The 17,107-nt window shown below is 41.8% G+C and overlaps 1 protein-coding gene across 1 annotated transcript; it reads right to left on the reverse strand.

Annotated features, from left to right (window-relative positions):
• Positions 1–2,150: 2,150 nt before the first annotated feature.
• tmem64 (transmembrane protein 64) lies at positions 2,151–13,550 on the reverse strand. The gene is made up of 3 exons (XM_031854273.1): positions 12,032–13,550; positions 6,020–6,175; positions 2,151–5,287 (listed from the first exon to the last, which is right to left on the reverse strand). Exons 1-3 carry the CDS (start codon positions 12,740–12,742, stop codon positions 5,096–5,098), a joined length of 1,059 nt encoding a protein of 352 aa, XP_031710133.1. The 5' UTR covers positions 12,743–13,550; the 3' UTR covers positions 2,151–5,095.
• Between the last annotated feature and the right edge of the window lie 3,557 nt (positions 13,551–17,107).

The raw sequence follows: 17,107 nt of genomic DNA on the forward strand, positions 1-17,107 counted from the left end.
AAGACAAAGAGTCTTCTTTTTTCTAGAGCAGGCTACCATCAAACCCCCCCCCCCCCCCCCCCCGTTTGTCCCCTGCTCAATGGTTCCTAATTAGCAAGGACACATGAGCTACATCTGTCTAGCTCTAATGAGTTTACCTAAAGCTTTAAAGATGTCTTTAAATGTCTTAGTGTCCCACTACGATTCTAAAACCCAATGATATTCACGTTTGACAAAGAAATGCAGGAAATACGAACATTTATGAAGCTAGAACTAGGGACGTGCTTTTTTTTGTTGATAATCCAGAATGTCATAATGCAATTAACCCTTAAACATAGATTAAGGGTCAGCATGGATGGTCAGAGACGAGGTCATGTTCTACAATAGAAATAAATTGATCTTAGCTTCCAGCCCTGTACTGGCTTGGAGCTAAGATCAATGTATTTCTAGCAGCATGATGAGCAGCAAAGCATTGTCAGATATCGGAGTAAACTTGTTTTCCATGGTCCCTTGGAAGTGCACTATGTTGCCATAATTTGTGTACTGAGCAGTTTCCCACGTCAGCATAGAGAGCCACAGCAGGTCATAGATGGTACAGATGGAGGCTGTCCGGGCCAAGAAAGTGGTCATGTGATCTCTCCACCTGCCTTGAGCAGGGTTCCTCTGCCAGAGGCCTATCAACCTTTCCCTCCTCCACCAATCCGTAAACATCCACACCACCATTTTCCTCTGGAAGGCTGCGTAGACGTATTCCAAGATCATTTTCACTCACTTTTTTTTCTATTACAATTTTTTTTTTTTTTTCAAGCACCGACAGCATCGCAGATGTATTTTTGGAGCTTTCCTCCAAAAGCGTAGCCCTCAGTGAGATCTCGGGCTTTCATTTGAGGCCCGTCAAAATGAATGTTCTTGGTTTTGCGTGGACGTATCCGTGCGCTGGCGGAGAGGCTCTGGGATGAGGTTTTGTCCTTTGAGGCAGGGTTAGATGATGATGGATCGGACACAGCTCTGACCCGAGCCCGGAAGAGATCGGTGGGTTGTGTGAAGATCAGCAGACAAATGTTTTCCGCAGCTCCTGGTAACAGATGGAGAAATAAAATGCAAGGAGTGTTTGTCTGCTGCTGTGGCTGGGCTTTTGTATTTTTTTTTATGCATTTTGGGGAGTAAGCAGATGGCTGTGGGCAACATTCCCATTGTAAGCGCGTGTGTGTGTGTGTGGTTACATGGGCACAGCACTGTTCATAAGCAGGATCTATGTGGACCATGTCTGTCAGACATGGTCCACACAAACACTCACCTCCCCCCCTCTACAGATAGTTTGTCACAGGCAGGGCAAGGGCAAGCGTAAGTGGTACTCTACATTACCACCGCCGCATCCATCACGACTTCACATCAAAATCGCTGTGACAAACTGCCCCAGAAGCCAGCATTATTTCTGGACGTACAGTGCTGCTGCATATTTGAGGACCGGCAGCTATTTAGAGGTTTGCAAGATAAGGGGAATACTTCTGAGCGAGGAACATTTTGTCTTCCATCACTCTCAAAGGGTTGAGGATGAAGCCAGGTGGTATTGAAAAGGGCTTGTGCTTGGGTTTGGGGTGAGGTTATGATGTTTGGGGGAAAAAGGTTTCCATGAGACAGCTCATTAAAGATTGTGAGGATTTGAAATGTAATCAGCAACGCATTTCTGTGAAAACATCTGTTGAGAAGTCCGTTTCCCCACCGATACTAATTACTTTAGGCTGCTAAAATCCAACAAGGTTGAGAGAAAGTTCAGTTAAAGCAAACAAGGACAGGATGACTCAGTATTAAAGTATCCTGAGCTAATCATCATCAGAGTGGACTAGATACAAAACACTGAAGCAATAGTTTGACATTTTGGGAAATAATACTTTTATGCTTTCTGGTGGTTAGATGAGAAGGTTGATCTCTTGTGTTGCTATCGATGTTATCTCTAGCTTTATCTTTAACATACATATGAAAGTTTTATCAATCTTCTGATCAAACTATTCCAAAAAGCAAATAAGTATACATCCCAAAATGTTGAACTATTACTTTAAGATCCAGTTTGATTTAAATATTCTTTTGCAAACAGTAAATACTTTTACTTACATTGAAAATATATTGATTGAATGTGACTATTATACATATTCATAAAAGGAGCATTTTTAAAATATATGTAAATAAAGTTGGAAAAGAAAATGTGTAACAAAGTCTGACAGGTTTTATTTTCTCTCATAAATAACACTGAACAAGCATAGTACAGCGATAAATATCAATATTTATACACTGTCAAATTCTCTGTATTACAAAATACAGTATATGTGTAATGCACTTGATACAGATGGGAAGTATTGCATTTCATAGCACCAAACGAGACCCTTAACGTGACCCTTTAAGTTCATGATATCACATTTTACTCCTTAACAGTCCAGTTGTGTGTGCAGTTACATCCCAGATTCAGGTCTTGTGTGGATGTCTATGAAATATACTTCCCTTAGGAATCAGTTGTTGCATAACTATATCTAAGTTAAATAGAGCCCACCTAGGAGGAACCAAAGCCGTTACTGTAAAACTGCTCATCTTCACACAATGTCAAGTTTTCAAAATCCCAGTTGACAGACTAAAATATTATGAAACGTGACCATAGTGGTCGGTCAAGTTCCATGTACTTGGTTTTTGTATTACACATGGTATAATGTCCACTTCTGAGCAGAACAGCTTCATCAAATCACACTTTGTTTGGAGGGCAGAGACACTTCCTAATAAATATCCCTGCTGTCAAGTGAAAGCTTTGTGTATTTACAGAAAAACTCATTTCCATTCCTTTAATAAAATGAGAAACAGAGTTGTGAGTAGATTCTATAAACCTCGCAGCCATAAAAGGTTCTCACCTCCCTCGACGTAAACTTTCAATTCAAGTAGAAAACTGGAAAATGCGACTGCGTTGGATTCAGAAGATTTTCATGCGACGGGTTCATCGCTTAACTTTAATAAGCGATGAGCAGGTTTTAGGGACTCTCCAAAGAAGGTGCAACAGATCTGAACAAGCTGTTCTGATCACGGTTTCGTTGCATTTCTTCCACATGATTGGCAGCTCAGTAATGTCCGTCAGAGGCAGCGGGAGGTAATAGGCAGGTTGAACACTGAAACATAAACCTGGGAATATTAATACTCGACCTTACGGAGGAACACGGATCAACTAAAAACTCAAATGCAGTTTCAAGAGACACACACACAGATGTTAAAGAGAAGAGATCTTTAACAGCTATTCCCAACAGATCGTACTGGTAGGACTTCTATCATGTTTTTTTTGCTTTTGACTTTCAAACATTATTGCTGGATCTGGACATGATGAGGCCATTTCAACCAACATTTAGCATGAAAATAACTTGACAGCTTTTAAGAGGACTGACAGCATGGAATGTGTCGGGCAAACATTAAATCTGGCTTTAAAGAAAGAAAGACAAAGAAAACACAATAGTACGAAAATTAAAAAACTGTTTTGCCAGCATTACAAATATAGGGATATAGATCAATATTTCATATAGGAGCCCTTATAATTCCTCATCCAGACTTTGTCTGAGGAGCAGCATCACAATAATTCATGTAAAAATAAAAAAATATTATCACATTCATCACTTAGTGTCCATGTTGTGTTTGATTGTCGGCTTCTGAGACACATCACTGTCAACCTTTGACCAACCAAACCCCCGACCAAAGTTTATCTTCTCCGTATGAAACATCTGTTTGAAGTGGACGATGTCAGAGAACCTACAGCATGACCGCTTTGTTGCATTAACAGCCGAAACACAAAAGTTGTTCACAGATCGTTTCTATAATTACCAGCATTATTAAGTAGTAAAATAAAGGAGAAGTCACGTGTAGCCTCAGCTCAGGTGGGGCCAGAGTCACAGCGTCTGATAAGCTTTTATCAAATTATGGCACGTAAAAAACAACAGCCTCTTTATCTCATCGCTTACTCGTCTATCATGCAAGTGACCCTTCAAATAAACAGACTCAGGTTAGTGTGATTTTGATGCATGAGCGCATTTCGGATTAGTTTGGTTTCAGCACTGAAATAGGACGTTCGTGCCATTTTGTCACCGTTTTTTGATGCATTGCACAGAATTGTCAAAACTACCGTCTTGAGCAAAACCTATGTGATAATCCAAAGGAATAATCTCACAGCCAAATAAAATGTTGAAACAAAACGAACGTAAAATCACATCAAAATGAATTATAAACATTGAGAGGAAAGCCTGACATCTGGGGTTTGAGCTCAGCGTGGTAATCTCTCCGTAGCAGAACATGTGGCCGTGCTACCGAGGAGCCGATCGCACCGCACTCAAACTCTCCTGGCAGAAACATTCCTGAGTTTCCTGCTGTGACATGAGCTCTCCTCCCCTCGGATGCTTTTATCAAAACTGCAGAAACGCCAAAATGATCTCTGGGCAGAAGAGGCCAAGTTCAGCTGATGTGGTCGTAAGCCAGCAGACATCACACGGTAACGCTCGATGACAGCCCCAGCCTCCCCCCCGCCTCCTCTCTCTCTCTCTCCATAGTCCAAAAATATTAATAAGGCCCTTATTATCTGTAGTGTGAATAAGCTGTGGATGAATAAAACAAATCAGATGTGGTATGAAAGAAAAGGTGCATAGGTTGGCATTCTTTTGACACTGAAATGGAAAAACAATTCCTTGGTTCTGTAGAAAGCTCCAGATTGCACATTCATAGTGTTAGCAGGCAGTTAATGCCTAGCTATTGTTTTTAATGACTCACTTACTCACTCGGCCACTAATACCTCTAAACATCATTTCATTGACATCTCTTGTAAGAATAGGCTAAGAAGTACCTTAATCAAAGGAAAACAAGATGACGTAACGCAAACCTACTTCCATCAGCACCGTTTCTTCAAAAGGTGACGGTCCCACACGTCTAAATCACCGTACCTACAAAAGACGCACGCTGTCGTGGTTTTCACACGAGGGTGGCCAGAGTAGGTTGTTGGAAAACTACAAACCACGCCACCAACACATTTCAGACAGCGTCTAAACTCAGCAGGTTACCTTAATTTCTTCAGTGTTTGCAAGTCTTGCGAGCTTACTGTTCGCGTTCACACGACATTAATGCAGTTCCCGCTGCCTGCCGTCGCCCTCTTGCTGCAGTAGGTGAAGCCGCTGTGATTGGTGGAGGAGCCATTCATGTGTGACGACTTCAGCTCCATCTGACAGGCGGCGATGGCTGCGTTGAGCTCTACCTGTGCCCGGTGCACAACATAGAACATTAGGCCGATGCTGATGACGATCTGCAGGAGGACAGAGGAGGAAGTCACGACCCACATGGCAGTCGTTTCCATTAACCAGAGTTTTTGTTATAAACATTGTTGATATTTTGTTTGTTTCTGTATTTGTCATTGAATAAATACATGTTTGTATGTATGATGCGTGTCCTGTATGCGAGGACTGGGCTCCTGTAGATGGAGTTTCCCCACCACCAGTGTTAGAAAAGGCTTTTGCGTGATTAAGACCAGTTGTCAATTTGGAGCAACAGCTTTCCGTTCCGCATAAGACACCGATACCTAGTTAATCTTAAGCCGACTCTTGACCTCCGACCCCTGTGAACTTGTCAGATGTCGCAGTAAGAAACAGCCCATGATGCCTCAGCAGTTGTGGAGGTTTAAATGAAGCTTGAACAGGTGTTGGAGATGTGGGGACAGCTTCAAATGACCTTTGGTGAGCTGAACAGAAGTGTGGGCATATTTTGCATATCTACATCGGGCTTAGTATTCCTCTAGACGTTTACATAACTTAAGACTTAAGGGAGCAGCAGATGTCAATGCTTGTGCACTAGGATAAGGCTCGACCAGCATGGTAGACGATGTGTATTTTTTTTAAAAACTGCTCGAACTGCTAAACATGTCACTAACTTTGAGGGACTCTCTACTAAACACTGACTTTTAAAGACCAAATCTAGGGTTGTTCCGGGACATTTAGAAGGTAGTATCTCCAGATTTGATGCATTATCAGCATCAGCTCACCTGCAGGCTGAACACAAAGTAGCCGCTGACGCTCTGCTCAGCAATAACGTCCTCCATGGTGCGAAGCGTGGTGCCCAGGTAGGAGTTGAGAAGCTGAGTGGGCAACAAACCCACAGAGGAGGCCACCAGGTAGTTTGGCAAGGACACGTCTGTGATCTTAAAAAGAAGAAACATCTTTAAAAAAAAAAAAGCATATTAGCACAAAATAAGTATCTCTATGCATTCGTATGACGAGGGTTGAAGTTCTAAAGCATTTCCTGAACCGTTTCAGATGAAAGAAATGATTCATTTGCTTGTGGAGTCAAAGTCCTCGCCGCACCTTGTTGAATATGTTTAGGTTTTTCTTTCAACAATGAGAAATAACAAAAGATAGAAATGATATTTTAGAACTTAAACTTGATATTCAAAGAGCTAAAGCTAAAAGACTAACTCACTGTTTTGTACGTTTAAATTTGTTGATAATATCTGAGATGAGAAAAGTTTAAACACGAGTCAAAAGATTTGAAGATTAAAAAACATGGAAACCAGAACACAGATGGATATCTGAACCAAACACCGTTTGATTCAAATTGCAGCCATTTTCCACCAACCTGCTATTTAACACACACACAACACGTTTTTACTAAGGGTGTAAATCATTTGTGTATTAAAATTTTTTTTTTTTAAAAAACGACCACAGCGCCGATGTCATTTTAGGGAAAAGCTGATGCAAGTGTATTCATATTGAGACACACAAAAACAAATCTCAAAGTACAAGCCCTATCTTTTATTTGTTTATCTTGTGTATTTTCCTTGAACTACGACATATCTCAGTGCAACCATCTGAACATAACCACGGGGCTGCGTAGCCGTCACATCGATGCAGCGATGACATAAGCCAACATGCGAGGATGTGACCTTGGCACTGTGACAGATAGCGGTGTGTCAGGGTCCGTGGTGTGTCGCTGCATGACGCCGCCTGGGCCAAAATGCTTTTATTCTCGATCCGGCCCCAAAAGTGTCTCTTCGCTTTGTTGAATCCTAAAACCCTCTCCCGTTATCACACGAGCCTGGATTACAATTCACAGGACGCCGAGGTGATCAAAGGCCGGTTCATCAACCTCGTGACATAAAACCGTTCGTCCGCCCCCTGCGTCGACACAATCAAAACACCTTCAGGTGATCTCAGCGAAATGACATGTGAGCTGCAGAAGAAGAAAAGCAGAAAGGCATTCTCTGTCTCTCAGCCATCAATCTCCAGTAGTGACACAGACACCCTTTGAAGTCTCTTCCCACCCAGGCATCCAGCGTATGCAGCTGCATTACATGGGACCAGGGAAGGGCTCGGCAGTATTTTCATAACCATGCGGAGAATTCCAACTGAACCTCTTACTCATTTGTGCAAACCTGTGGATCAAGATAATCTGCAAATTCAAGTGAAAAAACACCACACCCCAGACCTGATTTATTCAGAGCAGCGGCGATGCAGGTCTGAGTTTGTGCTCGTAAACAAAATAGGAAGTAGTGTCTTGAATGCATAGTCAATTTCAGGATTGCTACTGTGATGTCGTTTCCCCTTTTTTATGTGGACTTTATGCGTAACTAATGGCTGCATACACATGTTTGTCTGTAGTTAGATTTCCTTATCAGCTCATCATGACGGCAGAGGAATGGAGTCAGGCCAGTGAGCAGTGATACAATGTTATAAAATACATTTAGGGATCTGAATATATCTCCACTCTGCCCACTAAAGGATTCGCAAACATTGTTCCTGAGCTGTCCCATTGTTTTGCTAACCACTGCAGTCTTGGTGTCGTTTTAGGTTACCCGCTATAATGTAGCACCATCCACTTCAGCGGAAAGAATCAGGGGGGGGGGGGGGGTGAAATGTAGCCGCATCCACAGAAAGTGCTTACCAAGGGCAGAGCGGACGACACATAACTCCACCGTGAGCCAGCTCGGGACTAGAATTACCCACCCGCGGTTTGTTCCACCTTTTATTGTGGAGAATGAGGTGCAACATAAAGACACAACTTCAGCTAGGCTTGATAACGAGCTGGGGTTGAAACCCATGCAGGCCGGGACGTGAACACGTAGCAGAGGAGGGAGTCAAACGGGGGGGTTTAATCTTATTGGCCCGCTTCTGTCACGACCGGCTGAACTCCCCACTGAAGGCTCCTCTCTGACCTTCACTTCTCCAGCAGGAAAGAAGAAGAAAACAAAGTTTCACACTGAGGTTTGTGTGTGAGGAGTCAACGGCTTGACTTTTGTATTTTCTGCAGTCCAACTGGCCTTGAATGTTTACATGTTAAACCTGCAATAATAAAAGCATCACTTTCTAATTTGTCGTTAAACTTGTTCGCAAACATTTGCTTATTTACACTTCCAGCAGTTACGGAGCAGCTACGACACTCTTGTGGTGTTTCTGGACACCTGGCGAGTCGAACACCGGCTCTCTTATTTCTGGCACTGTAGCTTCTAAATACTCGATGCTGTGAGAGCGATGAGAGTAAACGAAATGAGGCCAAACCTTTGCCCAGAATGCAGGTGCATTAGTAAAAAAAAAAAAAATAATAATATCTATAAATATGTAAACCTAAAATGTGTCAAAGGGAGCAATCTCAAAAGTCATCGCAATGAGTCAAACACAGTCAGGCTGCATTTTCAAACACAAACAGCCGTCATAAATTTAATCTAACCAACGGGAATATAACACATACGAGCTGGCACACAACCAAACATGACCCACTTTTCTGGCAGCCGTCCTTTCTCATAAGTGTTTGTCTGCTTTGTAGAAAATGACCCAGAGCGAGCAGAAGCAAAAAATAGTATTTTACAAGGCTGTCAATTAGCCGGCCTCTTAAAATGACGCTGGCAAACTGGTCGTGGAGCAGCAATAATACCGGTGACTGTGGTAGTCGCTGGTCAACACAGTGTAAACAGTCCCTTTGACTTTGACACCTCGTTTCCACCTCTGCAGAGTGGAACAGTAAGTTCCCTGTTGTGACTACGGTTAAAGCTACATCCAGGATCCTTGCACAATTCAGACTCTGCAAACTTTGCACAGAGCACGATGTTCCAGCCACGGAGCCCGGAGTACGAGGAGGACAAACAGAAGCTGTTTAAGTCAGTCAGGCAAAACAAAACCACCTGCTGGAAACCTGGTGTACAGGTGAACTGCTGACCATAGCCTGGGCCAAATACAGAAGAATCATTAAGTTTTAACTTTGCAAACTTTTAGCCGAGAGCTCGAATCCTAAATTCTCTTCACAGCAGTATCTCCAGTGTCCCTCTCACACACCGGCCTGAAAAACAACTTGTGGAAGAATAATCTTCTTAAATTCTCAATTTTAAAACGTCAACACCTTAACAATGGAAGATTGCACTCATTCAAATGAACTAAAAAAAATAAATGATTCCTGGGATTATCTCCACTCCCTGTTGCCTGATGACTACTTTCACTTATCTGAAGGTGTTGTCTGAGTCATAAATATTGAGCAACTTGCTCCAGTGTCCACCGTCTAGAGCTACCACCGAATAATCAATTCATAGATTATCTCATCTCAATTGGCAACTATTTTAACAATCGATTGATGCTTTCGTTTGTCAGAGGCGATACTAAATTGAATATCTTTTGAACCGTTTGTCGAATACAACAATACATCTGAATACATCTCCATGAGCTGTGGGAAATAACAGGATTTTGTTTTAAGACAAAAATTACTGATCGAGATGAATCGATAGCCCTACAACTAACGTGTAGCAGGGCTCTTAAGCCGTTCGTTTGTACAATACCATTTAATCATGATTTGGAAAAGTAAATCATGATTAAACAGATGAACACATTGTTCTCTTTAGTTAGAGTAAGGCATCAAAACTCTTATCTAATCTGCTCTCCACCGCTGCAATAACACCGAATCCATTTCCCCCGAAATAATTACTGCACTTGTGAAACATTTCTCATTTCTGTCAACAGAGAGGTGTGATGTATCGACTCAACTACAGTAATTTAGGAGGCTGTGGGGGCATTACGGTTCACTTTGAACAAAGTTTCTGATATTTTGCACCCCTATGCATGTAAATAGGGGAAGACAACGCATTAAAAACAGCTTTTTAACTATAGCCACAAAATCTAGCAGAGATGAGCTCCGACAGAGTCAAAGATATTTTGAATGAGTTGCATAAAGTGAGTGTTTATTGTAGGGTGGTTATGAGCTGTCAAAAGCCAAACACCCGAGACACGTCTCAGTAAATCAGTCACTCCAGAAAACGTACCGGTTCTGTAACGTGCAATAACTGCGCTTGTGAATCTCACTTACGTCATCTTCACTTCCTTCTCCGGCCTCAGGCCTGCGCATCAACTCCTTCATGCTCTTAGCTATGAATGCCTTTCACGCGGCCCTCTTCGCCTTCACTCCTGGATGTTTGTGCTGCTGTTGGTTTCTGCCTTCAACACTATTCTGATTCTCTTCTTGACAGATGTGTTTTTTTCCATAAACACAGTGCAATATTCAAAACAGCTGAAGTTAAGGGGAATAGAAATGTCACTATTCACTTACACTATGAACTCAGCTGCTTTCTGCCGTGTTCATAGTTATGAACAAGATGTTGTTTGAGTAGCATGAATTCAAATTTAACTGAAGTTATATTTGAGTAATTCTAAAGTAATACACTGGTTGAGAGTAAATTTGACTAGCCTCATATTTCAACTCAGAGACTATGTGCTTGCATATTGACAAAAAAAAAAAAACAACAACTGCACGCAGAATCTGAAATCGTCACAGCCGGATCTTCTGTCAGATCGAAACGTTCGTTTTGTACGGATGTATATAACGCCGTGCACATTAACAAACTGTAACTCTGCACGACTTGCTTTATCATAGGATACAATCTGGCAACCACATGAAACACAAGTTCCTGTTGTGCAAAACTATCGCTTTGAAGTTTTGACTATTTAAGCTACACTTTCTTCACTATTTGCAGCCTCGGGAGACTTAGGCTCATATAGTCTCGTAAGACAATTAGGCTATGTGAAGGGATTCAATCTGAAAATGAGACACAAGTGAGAGATCCAGATGTGAGAGAGAGTATGATCTGGTGAGAGACGGTGGTTGGTGCTAGTTTGCAGCAGTATGGCTTGAAATTCTCTGGAGATCGAAGCCTGAAGGGCTTCATAAAACAGAGTTCACCCTCAGGTTGGTATTCTTCATTAATCATTAAATTACAGCGCAGCGCGCATAACATGTTTCATGTTGCACGACCTCCCCGCTGATTTCCAACAATACAGTAACACATCCCCTCATAGCATTCACCATTTGGAAGGTATCAATGAGTGGACTGAGACGGGTTATCACCAATAATGAATTATTCATGCCATGTATGAAGGTCAAGGGCCTGAGGTAAAGTGTAGGAGTGCAGCTTGAAGCAAATATCCTGATGCTGCTCAGCTTCATAATGTAGGTCACACGGTGTGTTTGTTGCCTTGACCGATGACGTCAGATTTACCTGACAGGAGAGAAAATGATTTATTCTACATTACGTTAACATCACCAGATCATTATCGAGTTCAGAAAAAAAAACATTGCTCCACCTATGAAAACCCAAACTAGGACTTTAAATGTGATACTGATAAAATAATTGATGTCCTGAGGCAAGAATAGAATTCATTTCCTCTATCTACAAGAGGAATTTCCTTCCTCTGGGGACTGGCCTCATATTTTCTTTCCTGCTATTAAGACTGTGGTCTGCCTTGAATAGGGAAGTAGCAGGTCACTTGCGATTTCTCCTTGTGGTAGATTGGCCGAGCAATAAGAGAAGCATTTACTTCTTTAAAAAGGTCACAGGTTTGGTTCTTATGACTGCAATGATTTGTTGAACAGTTCTCCGGTCCGTTAACGAGCTCTCCTCCTGGCTGGTTCTATGCAGCGACCTTTCTGCTTAAACCCCAATGAGTGTACAACGGACACTATATGACCGTCTGATGGTGCTTCTAACCTGAAAAGGAAAAGCTGGCAATAGTGTTTTCATACTCACCGAGAAAACTGCATTTTGGAGCCCAAATGGTATGGGGGTGAGTCTCGCTAAGGCCACAACTTTGAGTCCACTTCCTCCCTCCACCACTCGAATGATAGCACCGAGCTGCTCACTGTTCCCAACCTTGTTCAGCACCCACTCAGTCAATAGGCGTTTGCATACCAGGTGTGCCACAAAGGTCCCGATTAAAACTCCCACCATAACTAGTCCCATGCCCAGCACAAAGCCGTAGAGGTAGCCAGCTGCCACATTAAGAACAATGTATCCCCATCCACAGGGGAACGACACGATAATCAAACCGACTATGAACAGCAAGGCTCCGACGAGGCTGTCCAAGCTCTCCACCCAGAGCAGGAGGTCCTTGAGGTATTGCCGAACCAGTGCAACCGAGGAGAAGCACACAGCGGTCAGGATGCACGCCAGCAGGGCACTCTTGAAGCAAAAGGTGGTGATGCAGCATGGGTGTCTGAACTCTCCACTGCTGCTGAAGGACATTCCTCCCGTGTCACTGATAACCTCGGGGTCTCCATCTGACTTCCCTGTGCCGGCCCCTGTCTCCTCAAAGGCGCTGCATATCAGGATGTCAATCTTGTCACAGTCATCTGTGGCGGTCTTCTGCAGCCAGCGGTTCAGCTGGATCTGCGCCTTACCCACTGCATGCTTGACAAGCTTGGTGAACAGCTGCACAGTCGTGGGCCCTGACATTGACATGTTGGCCCCCTAAATTACGCTCTGGGGTGGGGGGGGGACCCAACAGAGAGGCTCAGATGAGCTGTCCGGTCTGGAGACAGCTGTGACGTTTGAGGGTTCCAGGCAGAGTCTTTTTAAATCCAGCGCAAGTCCATGTCGAGCAATATCAATGCGTGGAGCTTCAACAGAGACATGTGTCCATGCACTTCACGAGAGCGACCGTGTGGTGAGACATACAGATGAAACACGTCACTCTCCTTGGCCATTACATGAATTGTCCAACGTAACGGTGTTTATCTTGGGTACACTAGCTGGACGACGTGCCAGTCCAAACACTTAAAAGTGCCCGTTTCGTGGTCTCTGTGTGAAACACTCGCCATGTTCAGAGCTGCAGCCCCTCAGCTCAGGACAGAGTGGAGTCACTGGACGAATGGAGCAGCGCAGCTGCGCGTAAACAACCCGCTTCTTCTTTGGACTTTGGTCGGGAAGTGGTGCAAGAACATCAAGTTGTATGACTCCTCCCGCTAATAACGTTAACGCACCAGCACAAATCAATGCACGGTAAACTTACTGCTGTGGTTAGCTAGATGTGGTTAGCTCGCAGCGTTAATAAAGTCCACCGTTGCATTTCAGAGACGAACCCGCCGCTAGCCTCCTCCTCGTGCGCTGCTCTCGTACAACACAGCGACGAATAAAACGCAGAAGAAGGAAACAGTTTACTGGTGGCTGGCTGGTGCTGTTTCTCTCGTCGTCTTCCTCGCACACTAGAAACTGCGGCTGTTGAAGCTATTCATAACACCACTGTTTGTGTCCCAGAATGCCAAGTGATCCCTGCACCACGTGACCAACCCCGTTTGACTTCCACATCCAATCAGAGTGCTCCGTTTATCATCGCGAGATTTTCGCGGGGTTTTTTACGACCAAATTGTGGTTGTTTTGGATCAATTATCAATTATGGTTGGTTTCTGCTGACAGCCACTGTTACCACACATGCAGAACAAACTGCTATCATTTAGATTCTATTATTTTAATAAATAGGGCATTCAAAAAATCCAACCACACATGCAGCTTCAAACATGAGAAGCAGTTTATCAATTAGGAAGCAGCAGTGTAGGCAAGGCAAGTTTATTTGTATAGCACATTTCAACAACAAGGTCATTTAAAGTGCTTCACATAAAACCATTAAAAACATCAAAACATAAGGCAAAATAAAAGCAGATTTAAAAACAGGAGCATTGATTAAAACATTAAAAACAGTCATTAAAACACAAAAAAGCAGTGTAAGAAATCAAATACAGCAGTATAGTAAAATGCAGAAATTGATTAATATCCTTGAATCTGGTTCAATGAAAGGCAGCAGCAAACAGAAAAGTCTTCAGTCTTTATTTAAAGGAGCTGAGGGTCTCAGCAGACCTGCAGCTTTCTGGGACTTTGTTCCAGATATGTGGAGCAGAAGAACTGAACGCTGCTTCTCCATGTTTAGTTCTGACTTTGGGAACAGAAAGTTGACCGGTCCCAGACGACGACGTGTAAGATCTTTTACCTATTTATTAAAGTAGCAATACCACAATATACAATTATGCTTCGTACACCGATCCGTCAACATGGATTTTGATATAGCTTATTGTGATTGATTTGTCATGCTGGTTTACCCTTAAAGCATCACATTTTATAAAAGTATCATTTTATTCTTAATCTGAAAATGTTACTCGTGAGATAAAGGTATTAAAAAGTAAAGTAAAGAAATGCAGGCTACATATTTACTTTAACTGTTAGGAAGGATATATGTTTGTAAACTATGCTGATAATTAGCAGTCTTGTAAGATGTACACACATTCTTTACCCGGGTAAAAGTAACACCACAATGTCCAAATACTCCATTACAAGTAAAAGTCTTGCAGTTTTACTTAAGTAAAGGGATGAATAAAATGTACTTAGTCTAACAAAAGCACACATTATATATAATCACTATATTTCAAATTATTGGATTATAGTAACAAGTCAACATGTAGGCAGCATTGTAGTTTTGGAGGTGGATGAGATGAAGTTAATGTTAGTGCAGGCTACTGTTGGGTTGTTACATATTAATCAATAGGCTACTGTTGATCAGCTGAACCATATGTGAAATAAAGAAATACAGTATATACTGTTCTAAAATATAGTAAAGCAGAAGTATAAAATAGCACAAAATAGAAGTACAAAGTAAAGTGGCATCTCAGAAGTCTAGGCTTCTTAAGAACAGTACTTTGTAATGTAGGCCTACTTCTTGTATGTATAATCATTTATGGAAATCATATCACACTCGTAAAATTTAATTCATACATTTTTTATTTTAAAAAAGCAGGATTTCTAGTACGCAATAGAGTGTGAATTTATTCTCATGTATTTCTGAGAGCATACAGTATAATATAGTAGCCTGAGGGGATTTCCCTTGCTTGGCATGCTCAAAATAAATTCATAATGAGAGGAGTGAAGCAGACAATATGTGCATTCATGCATCTACCACCTCTCACTGCCTGGCTCTCCCAGCTGTGGATAAATGAAGTTATTTTGTAGTAGTCCTCAAAGAACTTTCTGTCGCCTCCACTTTCTTCTTAGCTTTCATTTTGAATTCATACGTGGATAGACATTAAATGCTTCACATTCACAGATGCCTGTAGTTAGTTTGTCAATTTAGTGAGATCGACTGCTGTGCTGTTGTAGCCTAACACTAACACTCCACTAGATGGAACTGTTACACAATTTTACAACCAAACCAACTACCCTATGGGGTTTATTTATGAGTTGGATTATTGCACTATTGCGGGAAAATTTACCAGGTTTTATTGTTTCACAAGTAAAGCTTTTGTTCGTTCCTTTTGTGTTTCTCACTAAAGTGTATTATTCTAATTCACTCTTCCACATCGATGAAGGTTTTGCAAAAATATATTTGTAATGCTTTTTATGGGGCTGTAAATGTTACAACTTGATCAAATAAATCAATACGAAAATAAATAAGGTGCAACTAAGTGCCATATCAACTAAAATCCAACCAGGTGAACTTTCAGGAGCAGCACGTGTAAATTTGGAAACCCATAGAGCAAGCATGTCCAAAGTCCGGCACGCGGGCCAATCACGGCCCGAGGTCAGATTCTATATGGCCCGCACCTTCTGTCTTAAAATGCGTTATTTATGGCCCGCCAGCACAGTCAAACCGGAATGAATAAATCATACAAATTCAACATGCAATTCCTCTTTTTACCTCATGGTGGCAGCACCACTCTGTAACTGTCTGGCTGTTTGAAATTGGCTCTGACCCTTGAACTGTCATGGCTACGTCAAGTAAAAAAAGGAAAGTCGATAATGAGGGCCGCCGCTTCCAGGAGAGGTGGAGATCGCAATATTTTTTTCACCGAAAACCGAAACAACTGTGTCTGCCTAATTAGTCATGAGACTGTTGCCTTGTTTAAGGAATATAATGTAAAGAGACACTACGAGACCAAACATGCTAATGCTACAACAAGCTATCAGAGCGACCGTGCTAGAAAAGTGAAGCAACTCCAAGATAACTTGGCCACACAGCAGCGGTCCTTTTCACATGAAAACATCATCAAAGTAAGCTACCAAGTGGCCATGCTAACTGCTAAACATGACAAACCTTTTACGGAAGGTGAGTTTATCAAAGACTGTTATGAAAATAGCAGAAAACACAATTGCCCCGAGAAGAAGACAGAGTTTGCTAATGTTTGCCTGGCTCGTAACACTGAAGAGCTATCATCAGATACTAAGAGACAACTTGATGTTTTTCGTTAGCCTGTTTCATGTGTGTTGAACTTAAATGTGAGACAACTTTTCATTACCCTCTCTAAGTCATATTTAAGATTGTCTTGAGGTGAGAACATTGATCGGTTTCTATGTAATTAGCTTTTAGATGGCTTGTTCTTTGTGTTATCTGACTTTCAAGATGTGAAAGAAAGGCAGAATAGTTGTTGAGATGTGTTTACACATGAATGCTTACATTTGGTTACATTGCTATTTGCTGTCATTGAAAATAAAATGATTAAATAACAATGTATGTATAGGCTACTTGTATTGTTTATAATAATGTCAGCAGGGACTGTTGACCCTTGGGCATTTTCACATCAAATCTGGCCCTCTTTGAAAAAAGTTTGGACACCCCTGTGGTAAAATAACACTGTCAGGAAGTAAAGTGACTTTTTTATCAACCTGACAAAATTACGTTCTTGTGGGAAGAAAAGAAAAGAAAAGGCAACACTGTAACTTCTTTACATTCTAATAGAATGTAAAGAAGTTACATTGTATCAGAATGTAGCTTCTTTACATTCTATTAGAATGTAAAGAAGTTATATTGTATCAGAATGTAGCTTCTTTACATTCTAATAGAAT

Source organism: Anarrhichthys ocellatus, unplaced genomic scaffold (assembly GCF_004355925.1).
Source record: "Anarrhichthys ocellatus isolate YVR2014 unplaced genomic scaffold, GSC_Weel_1.0 scaffold14, whole genome shotgun sequence".
In the NCBI taxonomy this organism is placed as follows: domain Eukaryota; kingdom Metazoa; phylum Chordata; class Actinopteri; order Perciformes; family Anarhichadidae; genus Anarrhichthys; species Anarrhichthys ocellatus.